The 23,017-nt window shown below is 38.4% G+C and overlaps 1 protein-coding gene across 4 annotated transcripts in view; it reads left to right on the top strand.

Annotated features, from left to right (window-relative positions):
- The window catches only part of ARHGEF10 (Rho guanine nucleotide exchange factor 10), a 116,198-nt gene that overhangs the window by 59,203 nt on the left and 33,978 nt on the right, over positions 1-23,017 (top strand). For all 4 annotated transcript variants that reach the window (XM_040598489.1, XM_040598490.1, XM_040598492.1 and 1 more), the window contains 5 exons: positions 15,142-15,257; positions 16,898-17,025; positions 17,525-17,625; positions 18,798-18,919; positions 22,441-22,527. In XM_040598489.1, coding sequence (XP_040454423.1) covers positions 15,142-15,257; positions 16,898-17,025; positions 17,525-17,625; positions 18,798-18,919; positions 22,441-22,527 — 554 coding nt within the window. The remainder of the gene's footprint in view (positions 1-15,141; positions 15,258-16,897; positions 17,026-17,524; positions 17,626-18,797; positions 18,920-22,440; positions 22,528-23,017) is intronic.

Raw genomic sequence — 23,017 nt, 5'->3', positions numbered from 1 at the left:
AGCCTTTCACATATAATGAGTTATTTTTATATCTTGTGTTTTGCCTAAATACTGCATTTTTTTAGTACATTTAATATATCTAGATTGTGATCCTTGTTAGTGGACTAATTTGCATGGATTTCAGTGCTAGCTCTTGGCATTATTTCACATTGTATTTATTTAATATTGCACCCTTGGCTTCCTGAATTTTCCCACAGTTGTGCTGTAAGGAGGCATAAATATTACACTTCAGAATTATCTGAGGTGCAGCTGCAGCATTTAATGCCCCCCATGTTCTCCAGGATGGTTATTGTCAGGTGGTTTTGCTCCTCTCTTTGTAAACAGCCACAGAAAATTTTTACAGGTAGTTATGTCTCAATTTCAAGAATGATGTCATCTTGTAACTCCTTTTAACCATTAATGGGCTACTTAGACAATGAGGTTAAGGCTTTTATATTGTCGTTTACCAGCTGCTGTATGCATGACTCCGAATGTATATAAAGGAGAATATTACTTAGAATGGAGGGGTCCTTCTTATAGCTGAGTTTGGGAGGAACAGCTTGTTGAATATTCCTACTGCAAGTTTGTGCAGTAGTTTCACAGACGATTAGACCAAATCCTTGCCTGTCAGCAAGATCAGATGGGGAAGTGGAGCATGAGGGGAGAAAGAAAAACTTTTACCAGAACAGTCCTGTAGAACTTACTTGAACCTCTTGGCTTTGAGGTTGCCTAGCTTCATGATGTTTGGTGACAATATGTCAAAAAAATGAAATTACTTTGTACATCATTTGTAGTCTCAACTTTCAGGTTAAATGGTACTCAGTAGGTAAAAGATGAGCTGAACAACTGTCCTCTTGGTAAGCTCTGATCGTTGCATTAATTCAGTCTTGCCCTAGTAAAAGGGATCAAAAGCTAAGAAATAAAATGGTTATGAAGGATTCTGGTTATACAAATGAATAAATCTTCCCTCGGCTTTAATCAAATGTTTCTGCCAAATGATCGAGCTAAACTGAATATAACCCATCATGAAAGAGCAAGAGTGTAGCCTTGCTATTTGCATGTACCGCTGTGTCTGTGCTAGTTTTACTTTGAATGCAGACTTGTCCAAATTGGCCTGTGTAGACGAGTTTGAATACACACCTAGTTGTGTTAGTTATTCTGTAGAGTTGCCCCCTTAGTTCCAGTCATCTTGGCCTCTAAAGGTGCAGAAGCTCAGAAAGTTCAGCCTGCCTGCAGCGGGAAAGGACTGGTAAGATTTTGTGTAATGGTTCACTGTTGCTTGTTTATTTGCACCCACCAACACGCTGCATTTCATAGTTGATGATGACACAATTTTTTTCATGGTAGTATCATGTTTTTTGGGATCAACAATCATGAGATTGTTGGGTATTAACCACAAACTGCAAAACACTACCAACAAAATATTGTCATTCTTTGCCTGAAACTGCTTGACTTAACGGTTGTCATAAAGTTATATCATGTTTCCTTCTGTTTTCAAAGTATACCAAGTGCTGTGGTGAAATCCCAGTGGCCTCATAGTGTGTGGTTTTAATAACATCAAGAACAATTTGTGATGCTGCAGGCAAAATCCTGTTTCCATGACACAGAACCATGTCTCAGACCTTATTTTCAGCTTTCATTTCCAGTTTGTGGGAGCTGGAGAGATACAGAATGATGATGATTCTGTGTAAAAGCATTAAGAAGTAGGGGGGGTCATCTCTTCTGTTTCTAGAAGACTGAGAAAAGTTGTTTTCTATCTGTAACTCATCAGGTTAAGTACTTGACTCCTGTATAAAGTTGGCATTCTCACATTACTGCTGTGATTAACAAGGACTCTTAATGGATTTTGGTTTGTTATTGTGAGGATTACTGATTATTAGCTGCATTTCTCTTATCATGGCACTTTTTTCTCAGCCAAAATCCTTTTTATGAGGAGGCAACTGTCATAAGTGTATCTTACTGTATAATTTAAACTATTATTGGCTAAATGCAATTGGTGCTTTCTACGATGCTGCAAGAAAGGATAGTATTGTTAAAGGATGCAAACTTTGGGTGTTACAGAGAAATTAATAGATGAATTTGAATTCATATCATACATATTGTAATATGCAACTGCTGAAAGGTTGGAAGGTTTTATGAATATGCATAAACCAAGGGCATGCTTTAGTACTGTTCTACAGTGGAGAGCAAGGGCTGTGTGAACTTGGTTTTCACTTGGCAAAATCATCAGTTTGCAGTTTTGTACCCAGTTCTGCTTTGCATACCAGTCTTTTGTCTCTGAATTCTAGAGAACGCTTTTAGGGGTTGTTAAGTTCACGGCTGGTTTTTTTTAAGCCCTTTGTCTTTTGGCAGGAGAAACTGTGTGGCCTGAGGGTACATGGGGGAAGGCAGGAAAATTTTCCTAGAGTGTATTCTGCTATGCTGTTCCAGTCCTTGCTGTGCTTTTGTTTTATTCTTGGTGCTAGAGGGATACAACAGAAGTAGACTATAGGTTCTTTTATTTATGGAGAAGGATTGAAGCCTCAGCTGTTTGGCAGAATCCTTTATTTGTATGGTTCTAATATTGTATCCTGATGGAGTGCAATTATAACTTGTGTTTGCTTCCTGTAATGATATTTAAAGCAGAAAACATTTCATTCTCAGTCTTCAGAAAAAAATAACACATTTATTGGGTCGCATTCCTCTGAGCAAATTAGGCAAAGTCCTATTTCATGTATCGGAGTTAATCTTGCTTGAATGTCTGTGAGTATGAGTCTCTGGCATGCCAACTGGACAGTTCCTGTGGAAGTAGTTAGCTTAACTCTTTGTGACAGAAGCCTGATGTGTGAATTTTCTTCTGTAGAACCATTTGCAGAAAGATGGAAGATGAATTTTTTCCCTATTAAATCCATGTACTGTTTCTGGTAGGCTACTGCTGTTGTCCTCTCCCTCCCAGTTAGTCCATGTGCAGAAGGACAGACACATTCATAGTACTAAAAATTTGAATTAATATAGCAAAAGAGGAATATTTTCAGCATGAGTAGGAAGTTGTATGTTCTTGGGTTTGATTTACTTGTGCTGAAAGAATTGTGTTGTGTAATGGAGTTCAGTAAGAGGTATTTGAAGCGTGTTTTAGGTGGTTACGGGAGCATTTGACTTGCTTCTATGGTGAGATAAGAAAACTACTATAATGGTAGGTGAGGCTGCTAAGTGGATAGGCCTTTTAGTGGGCCCTGTTGCAATAGAACACGGGGTAATGGTTTTAAACTAAAAGAGGTAGATGCAGACTAGATGTGAAGAAGACATTTTTTATGATGAGAGCATTAAAGCACTGGCACAGGTTTCCCAGAGAGGTGGTAGGCGCCCCATCCCTGGAAACTTTCAAGGCCAGGTTGGATGGGGCTCTGAGCAACCTGATCTAGTGGAAGATGTCCCTGCTCATTGCAGGGGAGTTGGACTAGATGACCTTTAAAGGTCCCTTTCAACCCAAAGCATTCCATGATTCTAAGATTCTATGAAGCAAGAACCTTGTTTTCAAGGCCCAAAAAGAACTCGGCAAAAGTATTATGTAATATAGGGATGACCCTAGCCTATAAATGGTTGAAAAGCTCAAAATGAGACACTTTCCTTAGCATTACGTAAGGAAGAAGTGTAATTAAGTAGTGAATTCTGTTCTTCCACACAGTTGTGTTGATACATGCATTGATTTCACCTCCTCTGTCTGTGAACTACTGAAAACAATGGATTCAGCATTCACAGCTGGGATACTGGTTTGGTTTTGTTTTTCTTTATTCTGTTTTGTTTTATTCCAAGATGTCTATAGGTAACCTGCTTATTGTGGACCTAGGGAAATGAACATCAAGTTTAAGGTTCCTGAATTTTAGTATTTGCTCTGTCACAGGTTTGCTTGTATGTTTGTGGGAGTCTTGCTACTTCTGTACCTTGGTTTCTGCAACTATAAAATACACTGTGCTCTGGGCAGGAGCCCTAAGCACTCAAAGTACCTCAGACACCTAATGTGTCTGGAGGGAGTCTAAAGGGAGGCCACAGATCACTTAAACCTGCCCACAGGTAAATTGCTATCTTTGATAATCAAGTTATATCATAGAGGAATTGAAAGAGTAAGCAGTGCCTATTCAAATACTAGGTTATTGCTAACTATTTTTTGCTAATTTTTCTGTCTTTATTTGTTACTTTAGATGCTGTAAGCATCTGAAGCAATTAATGCATTTATTGTGATGTTATCTTTTTTGCTATTATATGCTGCTTTGTCCTGAATGATCTTTAGTAATTGAAGGGATTTATCTGTTGGCTGTTTCCTTGGGTTTTGGTTTATTAGGGATTCTTTTGTTGTTGTTGGCTTTTGAGGAAGTTTACTACATAGCTATATCCTAGTAAATGATAATTTTTCAATCAAAATGGGTGAGAAGTTGAATTGAATTTATGGAAAGAGAGCACTAAGAAAGTTAAATGTTACCCGTACTTTTCTGATAAAAGAGGATGGGTGAAAGAGCAATTAATACAACCTGTTTCTTAGTATGTCATATCAATATGACATATTTTAAATATGTCTTCCAAAAATATAAAAAAATATAGTCAAAAGCAAATTTGTCACTTCTTATAAAAACGTACCGTATTCCCCTCTAGAAGAATCTGGAAGTGGACCTTCACTTGCAAGTCACCCATCTGTACATAAAATCACTGAAAATACATGTATTTCACTGCTCTTAAGTGGGAATATAGGAGCAAAGGTCAAATGCACTGGCCAGAGTTTCAGCTTTTCAGGTTCCTGGAATGTGGTGTTAAGAGTTTGCAGCACTTTATGCAAACTGCTGATGGGTTGTGAAATGTGGTTATGTGCCAAGATGAATGCCTGCTTGGTGCTGCTGCGACAGTGACCACCCCTAGTTGCCTGTTCCCTGGTTCCCAAGAATGAAAAGGATGAGCTCTAAAAGTTTTTCACAGCGGTTTTATTGAAGACCAGACTAGAGAGACTCTGTAGAAGCAAGGTGGGTGGGCTAAGTATCCTGTCATTTCTGGTTGGGAAACCAGTGCCTGTTAGCAGTGTTCTGCTGCAGGTCATGTTGATTAGGAGCCATACGCAGCATAGCCTATTACTTAAGCAAAGAACCGTTTAATTTGAGCCATATGGCTAAAGGCTGAAAGAGAAAATGAGCAAGACCCATCTGTACTATATGTATCATGCAGTGATGAGCGTAGGAGATAACAGTAAAAAGAAAAACCAGGTTAGCGCATTTATGTCTATGGCTGCATTTTAGTGTTATTTTTTGTTTCACAGGTTTACAGTTCGTAACTGAGATCAAACCTCAGCACTGCTACGCCATGGCTTCTCATCTTTCCTGGTCCGACTTCCAGGGATATGTTTGTACTCCATTTCCAGTCATGTGTGGCTTTGATCTCTGTGGGTTTTGTTTACTGTCAAATGTAGTGACATAACACTGAAGTGCAGGCATGATTCCTTTCTTCCGAGTTTCCTTCTGCTTGATGCAGTCATTTTATGTAGGTCTCCAAGTGTTGCCAGGGAAACAGGCAGAGGTGTTTGGTGGGCTACAGTGTGCACCTGTGTTTCTGTCAATGTCTTGCCCAGTGGAAGAACAGTTCTTGAAAACGAAGATAGTGCTGCTGTGATAGCCATTACCATTAATGCTGGTTTTTTTTACTGGTTTGTCTAACAAGAAATACAGAATTGGAGAACGGAAAATAAAAATTAGCTTTATCATCACTGCAAGGCTTGGACAATTGTACTAAAATGTCCAGAGTAAGGAAGACTAAACATTAAGTGGCATATCAACTCTAGCATTGATGATAAGGTTTTAAAAAGGATGATGTGGGATGAATTGCTAGTTTAACTAACTTTCATCTCTGAAATAGAGTAATAATGTAAAACTTTATTTTAAAACTATTGAAATGATACTGTACAGTAATACGTTTATAAATGTAAACTGTCATTGATATATGTGAACAAAAGACCAGAGATTTTAAATCAGTCTAACTCCAAATAGCCTGTTCAGCTGAGCAAACCAGGTGACGTGAAATAGTTCATTTTTTTAAGCAGATATATGTTTCTATCTGGTGGACTAGGCACAGAATAAATTAGGTGTTAACATGTTTGTCTCACCCACTTTGGATAAGATTCATCTGCTTGCCTTTCATATCCATCATAGTGGTTATAGGGCTTGACGTTCACCTCCTATACACTGGTTTTAGGGGTCTCGTCCATGTTTTTACACAGAGTAGTAAAATATGTAGAAACCTAGCTATAAGCAAGTGAATATGAAAGAGTGAGGTAAGCTCCTCACAGTATGATTTCCACTTGAGTTGTTACAGGCGGTTTGGTGGGAACTCCAGTGTAAACCTCTGGCAGCTTGGCCAGTTTACAATCACCTGTAGACCTGTCTTGAGATCCCTGCAGTACTTTCATCATCTAAATGCCTTCACATGAATACTTTCACTGCCTGTTGCATCCAGTTCCTGTCATGCTCTTCCATGCCAATGCAGGTGTACACTGGAGGTCCTGTGCAGCTCCTCTCCCAATTTGGGAGGGCAGAGGCTTCCAGGTCTGTGCTACCCGCAGCCTTCCCCTTCAGGACCTGTGAGAGGAAAGGGCCATGGCACCTCTTTTCTTTCGCTCTAAAGCCTCTTTGCTTCCAGGACTTTCCTTCCTCGTGGGAACAGAGCCAGGAACTGGAGTTCCTGTGATACATATCTGCAGTCAGTACGTAGTCCAGGAAGGCACCAGCTGTTGTCCCAGCTAGCACGTTGCTGAGGAGCCAGGCTGTGGGGTCCATACTTGTCAGCACATCGGGGCTCCAGTGTTTCTCCCTCCTGTTGTTCCCTAGTTCTTTCACTTCCTTCCTCGTCTCTGACACAGCACAGCTGCTTCTGTCAGCAGGAAAAAAAATATTTATGGGGCTTTATCTCTGAAATTCCCTGTGCAGTCAGGATTAACTGGAGTTTAATATAATCCTGAAGCCATGCTCTTGATGTATGAACTACTTCTCACCATCTCAAGAGGCTTTGCATTTCCTTGGTGTTATTGCATAATTTTACTCACAAATGGTATAACACTATGAATTTAATACCTTACTCGGTATTTGCAGTTGCAAGCTGTTGATTTTATCTTCACATTGCTCAAGCTGTGTGTGTATAAGCAGTTTTGCGGTTGGACTGTAGTTTTTGTGCAACCTGTTTCTTTGGTGTTCAGATCTGACACAACGAGCATACAGTGAGACAGGCCTCCACATTCATGTAATTACCAGTTGAGAGCAAGGTATTAACAGCTGACAGGGATGTGAAGCGTGTTAAAAATACTTTGTCAAGAGTTGAGACTTGGGAGGTTTGTTTCTCACCTCTGCTCTATGTGTACTGGGTGGCATGTGTATTTGATTCTTTGTCTGTGATTAGGACTTGAAGAACTACCCTGTCTTGTGTGGCAGTGAGAATAAATACATTAAAGAGTTTTAGAGGCTCAGATTATTAGATTCAATAATTAAGCTCATAGAGATTACCTTTAGGTGCTTACGTGATTAAAGTATGATTAGACTGAATAATGTAATTTCAAATTTATGATAATGCTCTTCATATTGGTTAATGATGATGATAGGTCCTGGCTGTATCAGTGATTAGGCTTGCTTACCCCATGTGCAAATTTAACAGTTTCTGTTCTAGTAATCTCAGGGTTTATTGCCTATCACGTAATATTACGTGTGTGTTTGTGCTGTTTCTTTGTGTACTAGGTTACCAAACTTAATTTAGCGTTGTGCTGTAAAGCTATGTGTGAGTAGCAGCTCAACTTATCATTGACGGCTGCCAATTAAGTTTGTTTTCTGACATTATTCCTGACTTCCCATTTTCTTCAATTTCCAAACCTGGAGGCTAGTACCACTCTCTAAACATTTGTGCAGTTTGGACCTGAGAGTACAGTGTTATCTCAGGTGAGCTACAGTTCAGCCATGGTGGCTCAGATTTTTCAGGAGCATGCAGCTGTGGAGATCAGTGTACTATCAACATTGTTCTCACATCATAGCCAAAATACAGCACTGTACTGATTACTAAAAGCTGCAACCAGGACAGGCATGAAAGAACAAATGGGGATAAGGCAGAAAGCCTGCTTTTCTCTTACAAACTTTAAATTGGCCTGTGAGCTTATTTAGGTCTTAAACCAGGATTTTGGATTCACAAGATTACTTTTTTCTTTTAATTTATTCTACTGAAATTCCAATTGCCTATTCAAATGCTCTCGTAAAGGAGAAACGAATAAACATAACCCACCTACATGCTTCTCTGAAGTGACATTGGAAACAGAAGCAGCATTAGTAAGCAAGTGGAAAGACCCAGATAGGAGGGGTGTGGTGCTGGGGAAACTGTCAGGGACTTTGCTTACTTAACACAACATGCAGGAAGCTTGTAGTTCAGCATTTAAAAATAAAATCTCATCTGCTTTGTCACTGGCTTTAATACTCATACAGAGTTTCCAGGCAGAAGGGATCAGACGTATGGACGTGCCTCCCTTGTGTGTGGCTGGTGCTTGGATTTGTCAAGTTCTGGCAAGGGAAGGGCTTGGTGCAGCAAAGGAACCTCATCACTGGCTTTCCAGTGAGAGCTAGGTGTTCTGGTGCAGAGGTTTTTGTAAAGGGAAAGGGAATAATACCTTAAAATAGACATCAGTATCAACGGCTAAATGAATGGTGATGTTCTTGCAATTCCCAATATTCGTAATGCTTTTGCCAGATCTGTTTATCGATTGCTGAAATAGATCAGTTGTATATGAAAATGCCACATAAAGGTCTCCTTTGATACTTGTGCTAAGAAAATTAGTTCCACTAGACGTCCTCAGGGAGAAAGCTTTTCCACCATTTGACAAATTCTCTTGCCCAGAGAAAGCTGTAAGGCATTTGTCCTGTGTGTTTTCCACACCAGTGTTATCGGTAGGAGCAGGTTCCAGTACCAAATGTAGGGAAAGAATTCCTCAACTGCAGTAATTGAATCTTGGGCCTTATTAATGGTTTCTAGTTTTCCTTGCAGAAAACTATTTTACTTCAGCTATAATGTTGTTTCTCAAAACAGTCTCCAGTTTTGTCCTTCCTAAAGGTGGGCATCTTAAACTGAGCAGTGGGATGCTGTCTGCTTGTTATTACTAGATAAAAAAAAAAAAAAAATCAGTGAAACATTCCCAGGACATCAAAGTCACATTTAAAACAAAAAGCAGTTCTGACTGCTTCTGATTGCACTTAAGCAGTTTTAAATATATTACTGCTACATGATCATAGTTCAACCTAAACGTGTTCACAATCTCGTGAAATCTGTCCAGTTTTTTATGAACTGATCGAGAATTCATCTGGTATCTTGATGCTTTCCTTTCCAGAACACTGTACAAGCTTCTTGAGTTTAAATGTAGACTTAAATATTGTGGAAGGGGCCTATTTTTTATTATTTGTACTGAGTGCTTAATTCTACACAAGTACCAGTTTATTATGCCTTCCTCAGACACAGCAGCTTTTAAAGTTGCCTCCCACACATGTAACTTCTCCCCCCATCCCAGGTGATTTTTATGCTCAGGATGAGGATTGAATCTTTTCCAAATCTCTTTACTTCATAACACTTGATGTTTCAGTATGCTGCCTGGATGCACACAGATGGCTCTGTGGGAGGAAGCAATACAAATGCGCTCAGCTTTGAAGACCAGATTGCAAATGGCAAATCAAATTTAGGACCTACTACCCTTTCAGAGAGTATTCTTCAAATCCGGCATGTTCTTCAAGCGTACCACTAATTTTGTGTTACCCCTCAGTAATACTGGAACTATTGTCAGGAAAATAGCTTTTCTCAGTTTTGGTTGAGGTTTTCACGTGTGGGTGTTTGTGAGCTTCCATTTTGTGTAACACCTAATTTGACTTCAGGGCTCCGTGTCTCTCAGAAGCAAAGTAATCTTTCTAAGGACCTTGAATTTCCATGATGCATCGGTTCTCACTTCATGTCGATACAGCTTTTGTCAAAGTAATTTCTATTGATATACTGTGGTTTTGAACCATGTGGGGAAGAGGTCGTTACTATAAGCGTACTCAAGGCAGATCTTGTCAAGTTTACTTACCTTGCAGTTAAAAGAGATACCCAGGAATGTATCTATTAACAAGTCTTTGGCTTTAATGTGATACAGGATACAGAAATGTTTGCAAGAATAGTTGCAATATTGAGAGCATACCAAATGAGGCTTTTATTATATTTGCATACTATTGGGATTTATGCAATACTATTACTTGAAAAAAATCCTCCCAACTGGGAATGAGCAAGAGTTTAGTGTGGGAAGGGACCACCTGAGCCATTACATGTGCTTACGCAGGAACAGATGTTTAAATGATGGGTGCATCTACTCTAGGCATTGCAATACTTTCTTTTTCCTCTTCGGTGGCATAAATCTGTGAAAAATCAGTGTTTCACAAGTGAGAATCAGAACACACAGCAAAAGCTAGTGGAAAATGCGTACACGTGAGAAATCACTGCAGTAAATAAATGTGTCCCATAGTAATTCTTGGAAAGGGAGAATAGGGTGTGATCAGTTCAGGAGTACAATATCCAATATGCTTGTGATGCCCATGCAAATTGAAAATTTAGAGGAACCGGATAGACAAAATTTCCAAGGGAACAGCTGCTCTACCAGCGCCCAGTGAAGCAGCTGCTGCTGTGCTGTGCAGGGGAAGAGCTGCAGCTGCTGGCTGTGCTCCCTTGCAAATCAGCCCACTGCCAGAGGTGGGAATTCTTCCCCTCTGCCCACACCTAAGCACTAGCACACAGACACTCTCCTGCGTGTGCGTATTTATGCACAACCTTCCAAAGCATAATTTTGCCCTAGCCAAGTTAAACTTTAACCACACCCAGGGAGTTTCCTGCAGGCTTTGAAAGTGTGTGGATGTAAATGGGCTACAATTGCTTCTGTTTCAATTATAAGAATTATTTCAAACCAGGCAAAACTGGTGAATTTAAAGGTGTAGTGCTGAGAGTGACACTGGGAAATAAGCAGGTAAATTAAGTGTTATTAGTGTTATACTTAAATATATCTTGACTAAAGAGCAATTGTTATAAAAAGCAGAATCTTCCCATCCTAATTTTACTTAGCAACAAAAATCAATTTAAGCTTTACCCTCCTTCCTCCCTCTAAAGCAAGTGGCAGTTTCGTTTTCTTTTTTAACCTTGAATATATCTCATAATAATGCTGAGGAATGAGTTGGGTGTTCTGCATGAATTACTGGTCGTTGGCAGTAAACTTTCCTGTTGCAGGGAGGCACAGATTCCTCTGGTAAAATCTTAGCAACAAAGGAATTGATGAAAAAAAAATCCTGCTAGCTTAGATGCGGCCAAGATTTCACCCTTGATCTGTAGGTGGAATGCAAAAAGCATTGCCTCTGAAGCTATGTATGTGGTTGTCAGTTACAGCACAGCACACTGCCTTCTCTCCTGCCCAGGCACACCATCCCTCCGTAACATGTAGAATGTGTAGAGCTGGATAGAATCTTCTCTAAACTCAGGAAGGGTTTTTTTTTTCACTTTGGAAAAATAAGTTGTTTTGGAGCTTGATAATTAGCAAGTCTGGCTTAGAAATGGGAAGGAAATGACTTTATCATTTGTGAAACATTTCAAAGTACAAAAAGAAACCAACCACGTATCTGCTTTGGAGTGAAGCCAAGAGTTTTTCAGTGCTCTCTATGGAAAAAAGAAAGAGTGAACACCCACCCCAAAATAGCCAGTAGTCCAATGGTCAGGTAACATGTGTGGGCTGAAGCAGCCAGTCTTTGGCTGATGAACAGATTAGAGTGCCCCTTGACCTCCTTCACCCAGGAAAAACCCTTGTCAGACAATTCTTAACCAGATCACCTGGTAGTCAGCATTTTGTTAACTACCAAGAAGCTAATCCTACTTGAAAAGACATTTAGGTAACCCTTACAGGACCTAGTCCAGAGAGGAAGTTGCTGTAACTTGTGGTCAGTTCTCAAAGAACTCTCTTCTGATGAGTCCATCATTGCTGATCTATTAATTTTTGGTGTTCTAGTTTGTGCCCACTAAGGTTCTCCACAAAGGAATGATATTAGATGTGGCTGTTGATCTAGTCATTGATTGACTATTCAGATATCTTCTTAATTTAGCCATTTGTCTTTTCTTGAACATCAGAGGATAGAAGCAGGCTCTCTTAAATTAGTTGTTGATTTGCTTTTTGACTTCCTATCCTGTGCTGAGTATGTGGTCTTCAATGAATGAGCCTCAAATTAATTCCATCTGTTTTTTCTGTGTGACAGAATTTCAGATGCAAGGTTAGTTTATTTGATTTGACACACTTATTGCATCCTTTTTATCTTGACTTATTAAAAGCTTATAAAATATGCATGGTGCAGACAAAATAGACTCAGGTGACAATTACTGAATGAAATTCAAGATCTATGCCTTATTCTCAAGGCTGGAACAAGGATATTTGTAAGAGCATTTTAAGCTTCAGGAAGGAGATTGTAGAGGACAGCTCTTTCCAGGCACAGTGGATGTATATATTGCACAGGGCAAGTCTGTCTGTGTAAGTAATTAAAGCTTTCTTTATGGCTTCAGTTGAAAATTGGCATAAAGTCTTGCAGCATTTAAGAGCTGCCTGAACTCTGGCTGTTATATGTTGCAGGTTAGTGTCCATTCTCCAGCCTGCTTTCAGTAATATAATTGGAAATATCTGGGTAACTCTGTCTTTACGAAGCTGCCAAGAGTGATCTTGGTTTTTAAAACTTTAAAATAATGTAACTCACTTGAGTGAAAATACCAATTGTATACAAGGGAATCCTGACAACCTTTCAGCTTTTCACAGCCTGGTAGTTGTAAATTTTCTCTCGGTTCAAATCCACAAAGATAAATTTCAGAAATATTTGTAATATGGTTTTGAGTGCACCAGTTTGGTTTGTTTAGTAGTGGAGATTATAACGATAGGTAAATGAATAGACTATGAATTCATTTATTTGGTTTGAAGAAAGTGAAAAAGCAGCTTAGTGAAAGTATGTAGTCTGCATTTCCAGAAAATTATTTCATTTTTTAAACAGATCTGCAGACATACTCTACTGACCATAATCTCAAAATTCTTCCTCTTAGGTCTACTTTGCAGTAATTTCTTTTCATTGTGTACAATAAATGTAATGAGTTTTTCTTCTGGACTGATTTGTTTTCAAGGGTAAGAAAGGCTAGATTATTCTTTTAATTAACATTCAGAATGGGCAAAGAAGGGTGGATGAAAGTTGCATCTATTATTTGGCTGGGTAAATAGTAGTAAGTGCAGTCATTCCCTTGTTTAGTGCTCGAGGGCAATACACAGAGATCTTTTCATTGATTCAATTTACCAGAGGATTTAAAGGCAAGAGAATAATTTGAAATTCCATGGGAATGTGTAATATCTCAGATATGCGTTGCATTTTCGTGCAGTGGAGTATTCAGATATAAAGTAACTCTTAACATATTCCTTGAGCCTTGAATTTTTATACTTTTCAAGGTTTAAGGCAGACCTCTAGCTTAACATAGTGAATTGCGTTAAAAAAAAACTATCATCCAGTGATGGCTTTGATCTGTATGATGCATCCAACCAGGAAAATATCTTTAGAAAATACAGTTAAATACACAACTGAGAATATATTAATGCTTCAAGAATTGTCTTGTGCATGTTTATTTTTCACGTTTATTCTGCCTTATGCTATTTTGATAGCTTTGTGTTTGGTTTGTTGCATTTTGGTTTATACACCGGTCCCTGTAGCAGGCTCAGGGAATAGAGGTGCTTGCGGTGTCTTAGCTGGCAGCTGCGTCCAGCACCAACGTGCCCTGGCAGCCAGACCATGTGGCACAGCTTGTGTCCCTGGTCCTGATCTGTCTCCACAGCGGGTAGCTGGCATTATCTTTAGATCGTGCTCTTGCCAACACAGGGGTGAAATCCTTCTGCTTCAGGGAAGTTTTCTGCCTGCAAACTAGCTTCCAGAGTTGGGGTAAGGCATGAAGGATCTGTAGTTTGGATTCTACACTGTGTGAGCTAAATAAACTGCAGGGATTTCCTGCAAAGATAATCCAGCCCAGTTCCTGTCATTCAGCTAAAGGGAAACATGCTGACTTTGTGTCAGGGTGGGGTTTTTTTAGGGGAAAGTGGGGGTGTTGTTTCCTCAAGAATTACATAGCCGTCCCGCTCCTAACACCATGTCTGGGAGTGAGAGTGTATTAGTAGGGTTCTGCGAGCTTTGTGCATTTAAATAGACAGCTAATCCTACTAATCCTTTTCTGAGTTAGTGTTATCTTATAAACATATGTACTTATTTATGGTTAGGGCAAATACTTCTGATGATGTTAAGATTTGTTGCTGATATAAGTGCGGATCCTTTTTTCACTTAACCATGAGTGCAATAAAATGCCAAGTGGTTCAGTGAAATTGCAGGCTCGTATTAGAGTAAGGATGTGAATATACGATCCAGAACCAACTTGCGATCAATTAAATTAATTTTGAGTTTTAAACCACCATAGTGAAGGCTACAAATACGTTTTTTGGCTTTGTCATATGACCAAAAGCAACCTTCAGGAAAGGTTTTCAAACTAACAGCAAGTCTGCTGCTTTGTGCTAAACAAAACTTCCAAGTCAGCGAGAGACTTTTGGGGCCAGTGAAGCTTTGATATTTGTCACAGTTCTAGTGCTTGCTTGTTGAAAGTACACCTAATGCTCTTCATCATAGTAGATGAACAAAGTCGAATCTTAACTGTAACTATAAATGGCAGTGATACGGTGAGCTAAGAGGAAATGCCTCTGGTAACGCCCGTACATGCAAAGCTAATACGTGATAATATACTACTACCTGTAATTTTCTGGGATGCGTTTCACTGTTACCTGTCTGGAGGGACATTAAAAGCACCTGGAGCAGCAAGCTGAAATATTGATATGTGTAAACAAAACCACTCTGACTTTCAAAAGTAATGAAGACCTTAGCTGCACATTGGTGCATTAGTTGTTTTTACAATCTAGAGAGAGAGTCACCAATTTTAATAAGCTTCATTTTCATAGTGTTAAGAAATAGCGATATGTGTTAAAATTATTATCTTTGTCATGCTGTTCTCCTTCAACTGAGAATGACGTCTTTTTATTATATATAACCTTATGGTTTTTTTTCATTTTAGATAAGCTCTATATGGGACCAGGGCAACTGTACCATGATCTGCAGAACCTTTTACATGACTTGAATGTAGTTGGTCAAATTAGTCAATTAATAGGCAGCCTTAAAGGAAACTATCAGGTAATAAACAAAGCTGGATTTATTTTTCAGATATGTTCCTGCTGTAAAGTAACGTAATTGTCTCTCCCTAGGATCTGTGCAAGACATTCTTCAGCTCTCTCTGTAAAGACTGTAGTATTTTTTACCTCTGCCAACTAATTTACTGTTAACTGTTTAGCATTATAAGTAGATTACAGTTATATTTCTAATCTTGTTTTTAAGCATAGGTAGATACTACAAGTGTCCACATTTGCTCAGTAGTTATATGGGAAAAAAAATTACATTTTGATCTTAAGAAATCAGATTCTTGCAGTTAGGCAAGGCAATAGGAGGATGGTTGTTTGCAGGAAGATCTTGATGCCCATCCAAGCTCATAATCCTGGCTTTCAGTGGGAACTGTACATAAAACTGAGTGCAAATTACAAAAACATGGAAGGATTTTCAGAGGAATTTTGAAAGTAATTTGCTTTGGCTTTGTTCACATCCCTTTTATTTAGCTTATATTCTGGCTGACAGATATAGTACTTTTAACACTGAATTTCAGAATGAGTTCTCTTGCAGTCTTAAGACTTTTAAAAATTGCTTTTTTGCCTTTGGTTTTATATGCTTTATGTACATGTAGGCACAATTTTTAACTCCTACCTGCCAGCATAGGCTGTAAATGTTTTATGTGTGTGTGTGAATACATATATGAAAGCTGAGTTTCTCTTGGGAAATCTTGCCTTCATAGTCAAGGGCATTAAATAAAACATAAAGTTTTGTGAAAATACATACTGTGAAAGAAGTTTATGGAAACTACTTTTGGACAAAATTTCACAAGTGTTTGAAGGTCAATTTCAGCTGCATTATTTGGAATATGTATAGTACAGATACCCAAAGATATTCAGCCATTAACATATACAAAAACCCTTTTTGCCTGTGCTGCCAGTCAGAGCCAAGTATGTTTTAAATACTTAAAATTTGGTCAGTATTTCGAGGTAGAGATGTATAAGATAGAACAGTTTAGTTGGGGAATGAGGTCAGCTTCTCTATTTTTGAAAAAGAATCCAAATTTTATAAAATTCTGACCGTGGAAAATCAGTGTACTTTTGTGTATGGATACTTGTTACTATTGATGCTTTATTAGGTGTGCTTTTACCTACTCTGAACACTCTGCTTGCAGAGGGCTATTGTTTCAGCATCCTACTTAAACAGATTCCAACCACACAGACAGCTTTCATAATGGCTCTGTAAACATTTTGGCTCAAAGATTTGAACAAAACTAAATTGGCAGTATAATTTCTAGACATTTTAATGAAATTTTCTTTAGAAACAGATTTTGTGGGTTCTGTGTAACTACTCATTGAAATAAAATGAAAGGCTTGTGCATACACCTGATGCAAATTTAAATTTCTTCATCTGACAAACACTTGGGAATGTTGTTGGTATCTCATCAAACTAAGCAATGTGAGATTAAATTAGCAGATAAAATGTTAGCAAATTTTTTAGAGATATTTTTGAAACATGTTTACAAATATGGCTAAATTATCTGTGATGAAAATGCAACCTAAATGAGGCCCAGGTGCCAGGAATTACTTGTTACATACAGAGATCACCTTAGTTATCCTGTTGGAAATAGGCCAGTAAACTGGCATTGAATCTTAGCTTTTTTAATTTTTCAGAACTTAAACCAATCTGTAGCCCATGACTGGACCTCAGGTTTACAAAAACTGATTTTGAAAAAAGAAGATGAAATCAGAGCGGCAGATCGCTGTAGAATTCAGCTGCAACTCCCAGGAAAACAGGACAAGTCAGTAGTATTCTTGATTACAAAACTTTCTAAATGGGTTTTTGTATTAGGCATAGATGTACCAGGGAGGATTTGGGAATCTGTAGCTCTTCCTCTCTTCTGCCTCTTCAGTTAGCCTCTGACTTCTGTTGTCATGCCACAGTGTTGGGAACTTGCATGTTCCAGGGTAGCGTTGTAGTTTTTCTCCCATTCCTCAACCCTGTGTTCCAGATGCAAGAAGCAAGAGTGGAACCGTGGCAGTGACAGCTAACAGGGAACAGGCACTGTTACATTCCTTCGCCAAGGAGGATGTTCTCATACCGTTTCATGTAAAGTGTAGGAAGACGGGAGTACAGCATATCATAACCTGCATGCTTATACTGGAGCTGTGTCTTTGTCTAATTATTAGAAAATAATGAAATTTCATCTTGCTCAACATTTCTGGCCTTGACTGTATGTCATACTCAATGCATTTAGAGTGGCACTTTTTTTTTTTTTTTTTTTTTTTTTTATCTTGCAGGTCTGGACGGCCCACTTTCTTTACAGCTGTGTTCAATACATTTACCCCTGCTATCAAACAATCTTGGATCAACAATTTACAAATGGCTAAACTGGCCCTTGGTAATTTTTAGTTATTTACATTTCCTATCACATTAAGATAGCTCTCCAACGTGTAATGCATTTATTTCTATATTTCAGAAAATTGTTATTTTGTGAAAAATCTACTTGCAGATATTAAAATTGCAGTACAGTAAATAGCAGTGATTGTGTATTGCTTCAGAGTACTGACGTTATGGATAGGATGGAGGTTTCATTATGAAGGAATATAATTTCCACAGTATTTTAATGAAAACTGTGATAATCATTACTAATTGTTATGTCTAAATCAACAAGAATGAGATACACTACAGGACAGACAGGTGAGGAAGTTATTCAATTATAAACTTAGCTCTTCAGATCTGATGAACTTTTTAAACTTTGAACTTTCTCAGTTTTAGGTCAGAATCATTTTAGCTAGGAAATACCAGTAAAGCCGTTGGGTTCATTTGTTTAGCTTTCTGAGCCTGAAATAAACTTATGGGTGTAGTTTTAATATAAAGCAATATTTCTACGGTTAAATGTGTAAAACTAAATCATTATTTTTTTGGGGTGGTGGTGTTTGGTTGTTTTAAACATAAGTCTGTAGTCTTCACTGAAGGGATTATCACAAACAAATCTGATCTAAGTGGGAGGACTAAAAAATGTGCTGTCCTGTGATGTTATTAATATCCTGAGTTTGCAAAGGGGTATAGATTTCCAAAGATACCTGGGATTTTGAAGGCCTAAGTTGGGAAACATTGACTATATACACTTGCTAGAAAGCCAGTTTCACCAGCACACCCTCAAAATGCAGTGCTTTTTATGGTTTCTCACTGAAGACAGACAAAATAACAAAAACAAAAGACGAGAGAATAGATGTCTCCATCATTCCGGGAGGAGCATCCTTATAATTATGATAAGTAGTAGTTGGTAGCGATGTCACTTATACAGGCAGAGAAATGCTGTTTGTAAAACAGATTTCCTGGAGTCTGAAGAGAGGTTTGATGTGCTTTTCCTCTTTTAATGACTTACTGGCAAGATCATCAAAAGAACACCCTTAACATTTTGCTAGTGTAAGGTGTTCTTTTTTTACATTATCAGTATCTGTGTAATCTATTGCTCATATCCTAATAGAATTAATTTCTATTCCTGTAGAGAGGTGTAAGTTATTATTCAGTGAAAGTATTGTGGGATGTTTGTTCTTTTCATTACAGCGGAGGATAACTTGTTAGGTTGGTTCTGTGTGGAAGATGATGGGAATCAAATAAAAAAAGAGAAACATCCTCTCCTTGTTAGACACATGCCAGTGATGATGGCCAAGCAACAGGAGTTTAAGGTGAACAGAATTTTTATATGGGATTACAATGTCTTTCTTGTGTGATATAAATGCTAATGAATACCGTAGTGTAAATACATCTATTAGTTCTCTTGAGTTACTACCTTGGTGTAAGACCAGTAACAATGGCAGGTCCAAGAGGGTCACAGGAAGGCGTAATACTGCAATTTTTGAGGCACTAAGGAACACAGTATTTGCTTTTATATAGTATGACATTTGCTTTCAGATGTAAACTCATCACTTGTTGGAAACTGCTGGGAATTTTGAACTGGTCTTGAAGTCTCCAAGTGTTTGTTTGAGGCTCCAAAGTATAACCTGCAGCTTACAAAGTGCAGGAATCTGATCTCCACGATAGCTGTCCTGTACTGGTGTAACTATGTAGAATTATCCTCAAATTTCCAATTTTCATTACTGCACAGAGTGCGACTGTTATAATTTTAAAAATTCATTTATATAAAACGATATCTGATATAAAACGAGATCTGATATAAAATGTAGTTCTGTCCTGAACAATCATACAGAAATAAATTGAATGGTTCTTTTCCTAATGTAATGTGTCAGTTTGAAGTCATATTGACCACTGGCTTTAATGATGAAAATAAGTACAGCATGTCCAGACCAACAGATGGAAAGGAAGGGTGCTGGATATTATTTTTTCCTATCGACAGGATTTCTTATTGACCATCAGTCAGTTATGCTTGTGCAAAAACACTAATGGAAATAAAATTGGATGTGTATGGCCAGAATCACAATGTTAAATTAACAACATTGCATGGGTACTGCTTAAAGCAGTAAGTCTGCAGATCCTCATTGCTAGGACAGCCTGCACAGGAGGGAAGTTCAGCTGTAAGCTTCACTTCACGTATGAGCATAGAGGCCTAAATGTTAGGGGAAAAGAATTGCAAGCTGGAACTGCATATGAAATGTGTAGTGGTATTAAATCAAGCCATTCCTGATACTGGTTTTCAGGGCAGAGCTGTGGTTTACAGCAACCAAATTCTACTGAAAGTCTCCAGTCTGCTATACAACTGTAGTCATATTAAACAGCCAGTTTTCCCTGTGTTGAATACTTGCTAAAGTCACCACTAGTGAAATAACCAAATTAACCTAGTTTTTTGCAGAAACCTAAAATGTTTATGTTTCCTTAGAGCCTATGTATGCATTTGTAAGTCCTGTAGGTCCATGCCAGGAGCCTTGAAGGTCCAGGCTCAGTTCCTGTAATCAAGTTACAACAGGTTCCACTTGTTTTGAAAGGAAAGTCTGTTGCCCCTACAGCTGGGTCGTGGTCTTTGCCTTGGTCACCTCAGGAGAATACAGCACGTGGCAGTATTTGCCTGAGCTCTGGGTCAGCTTTGCCAGTTTTGCAGCTCCTAAAAACAATGTGGGTGTGAGCCCAGCTGTCATGCCTGATGCTCCTAAGTCCTTGATATTACTAGAAAAGACCATCTAAGCATTATTGGTGATTTTCTGCAGCCTCAGCTGCAGTTTGGGTGTCAGCTCGCAGCTTGTGGTGGGACGAGACCCTTTGCTTGGCTGATCCTGCTTGTTATCTTGCTGCGTGCTGCCTGGGCTGTTCGGTGGTGTTAGGGAGCCTGTAACGACTCCTCCCGTCAGAGCAAGGTTACGCTCCAGGTAAATACCTTCTGTCAAGATTGAGAGCAAAACTACCAGGGTTTAACTATGGAAAAACATCATTGGTTTTGACTAAGATGCGAAGTAACATAGAGGTATAACAAGCAGCCTGAAAAATACCCAGCATGCAGGCTGTCTTTTCATTCGCTAGTGATGTGTTTAGCTGTCACAGCTACTGTAAATCACCACTACGAGTAGATAGCTTCAGCATGTGCTAAATGAGACATGCTTAGACTGACATGGATAGCTTTTATTTTTTCTTTTTCCTTTCTATCATCTGTCAGTTTCCATATTTTATCCTTATAGAAGACTGCTTTGGTTGAATACATGGCATCATTTTTACTACTGCTAATCACTTGGTGATGTCTGCTGACTTCAGGGAGATTTGGGAAATTCTTTGCACTCTTGAAAATTAAATAAACTGGGAATTTAGAACTCTAACTTATGTCTGCTTGTTTGTTGCTTTTTATTTTAATTATTCACTGTTGGGAGGTGATGTTGCCAAGTTATGGTGAAGTTGTCTAGGTTAATACTAACCACACTATCTCTAGTACTGCAATATAATCACAATGACGTTGATGTCTGAGGTGAGAACATTAGTGTGAATTATAGAGAATCTTGTCTAAAAATGTAGTATCACACTTCATCAGAAACCTTTTTATTCTCTACAAAGTTATGAATTGCTTGTGTATATTTTAAAGTGTTTACATAAGCTGTAGGTAACTCTGCCATGGATATTAGGGGAAATAGGGAAAATAGAAATCCATGACTGCTCATAAAAATGCCCGTTTTCAGAGCCTTGGTGCTTGAATGATATTCAGAGTTGGAGTGGACTTACACCAGTCTCAAGATCTGTATTTATCTTTCAGGATTTTCTTAAATGACCTGCATGATAAAATCATGAGTATTGTTATTAAGCTACTGATAGTAACATGATGACATGAAGTCGGGAGGGAGTAGGATTACTATGGATGATAGCATTAGAATTCAAAATGAGTAAAGGAGAAATAATTTGAGGGGGAGAAAAAAGGCACGACAGTCAATAGGACAGACACATGGTATGCTTGGGCAGAAATAAAGTGCTTCACAAGCTGGAGGTTTACAAGCTTCACAATCACAAGATTGAGGAGGTGGCTGAGTAGAGGGTCTGTAAAAGTAGTTCTTAATAGACTAGCAAGCTAAGGATAGGCTAAGAATGTAATATTGTTAAAAGAGCAAAATAATCAATGGGATGTGTACAAACAGATTTCAGAAGAGGTAATCATGGTGTAGTGGTACTAACGGCTCTGCTAGAATAAACAACATGTTTGGGTAGCAAAGTTGTGCACTCTAAAATATGCAAACCTTAGATATCTGCTGGAGAGATGCCAGTTGGATAAGTTGTGATAATCACAAATTTTAAAAACAAGAATAAGAAAATTAATTATTTTAAAATTTTTAAAATAGAATTAATTAAATTATAATGAAAATTTAGCCTAATTAAGAGAAGACTCAGAGTCATGACATAAATCGGCCTTATATGTAAAAGGACGCTGCAGAAGGGAAGTACTTGGTGGCTGAATGAGAAGTAACACTAATGATTACAGCAAGGACGATGTTAGGTTGAGTATTTGGAAAAACTTAATAAAGGTCATGAAGCATTTGAACAGATCAGCTAGAGAATTTGTGGGTTTTGGCTTTTCAAGTCTGTAATAGTAGATCAGGAACACGTTGGGAACAACACACATGCAGCTGACCCTGCCCACGGGAAGCTGGACAGACTAAACTGACTTCTTGCCTTTTGTGATTCTTTGATGTCCTTAAACGTTTTCATTAATTACAGACTAAATTATGCAGAAACAGGCATACCTTGTTAATGTGGTAACAGCTCTCTTTTCCTTTGTTTGCAGGTTGAATGTGCTGCTTATAATCCTGAACTGTACCTCTCTGGAGAAATGGAGTCAGATTCCTGTGCCACGGAACATGGTTTTCTTTGGGTAAGTGTAATCTTTAAAAGCTAAAAAGGGGTTTGTCTTCTGTTTCTCTGCATCGTTTTTTGTGACTCTTAGCAACATATGGAGCTGAAATAAATTTTGAGAATTTTTTTCCTCTCTCTTTTTTTTTTTGTTTCTTTGTTTTAAGATGGCCTTTTATAAAGGACAGCCAGTAATTTTGTCCATGTGATCCTGCTGTTCTCTGTAGGGTGTCACTTATGTGTGGGTTATTTGTTAATGTGGCACAAAATGAATTCCAAAGTGCTGAGCACATTCAGAAGCAAGTTATGTGCTAATTTGTAAGAAGGGCTGCTAAAAGCCATATGAGCTCACACTTTCCTGTTGTCTGTTTTCAAATTTTAAAAATGTTTTAGCCATAAATAATCTGTTTAAGTGTTGTACATAGGAAAAAAACCTCTATTCTGGCATATTGTTATGACTGCAAATATGCAGATATTCCAGAAAAGGGAGATAGCCAATACTTTTTTTAAAA

This window comes from Falco naumanni, chromosome 6, assembly GCF_017639655.2.
Source record: "Falco naumanni isolate bFalNau1 chromosome 6, bFalNau1.pat, whole genome shotgun sequence".
In the NCBI taxonomy this organism is placed as follows: Eukaryota; Metazoa; Chordata; class Aves; order Falconiformes; family Falconidae; genus Falco; species Falco naumanni.
This window is presented reverse-complemented; position numbering and strand designations above follow the sequence as displayed.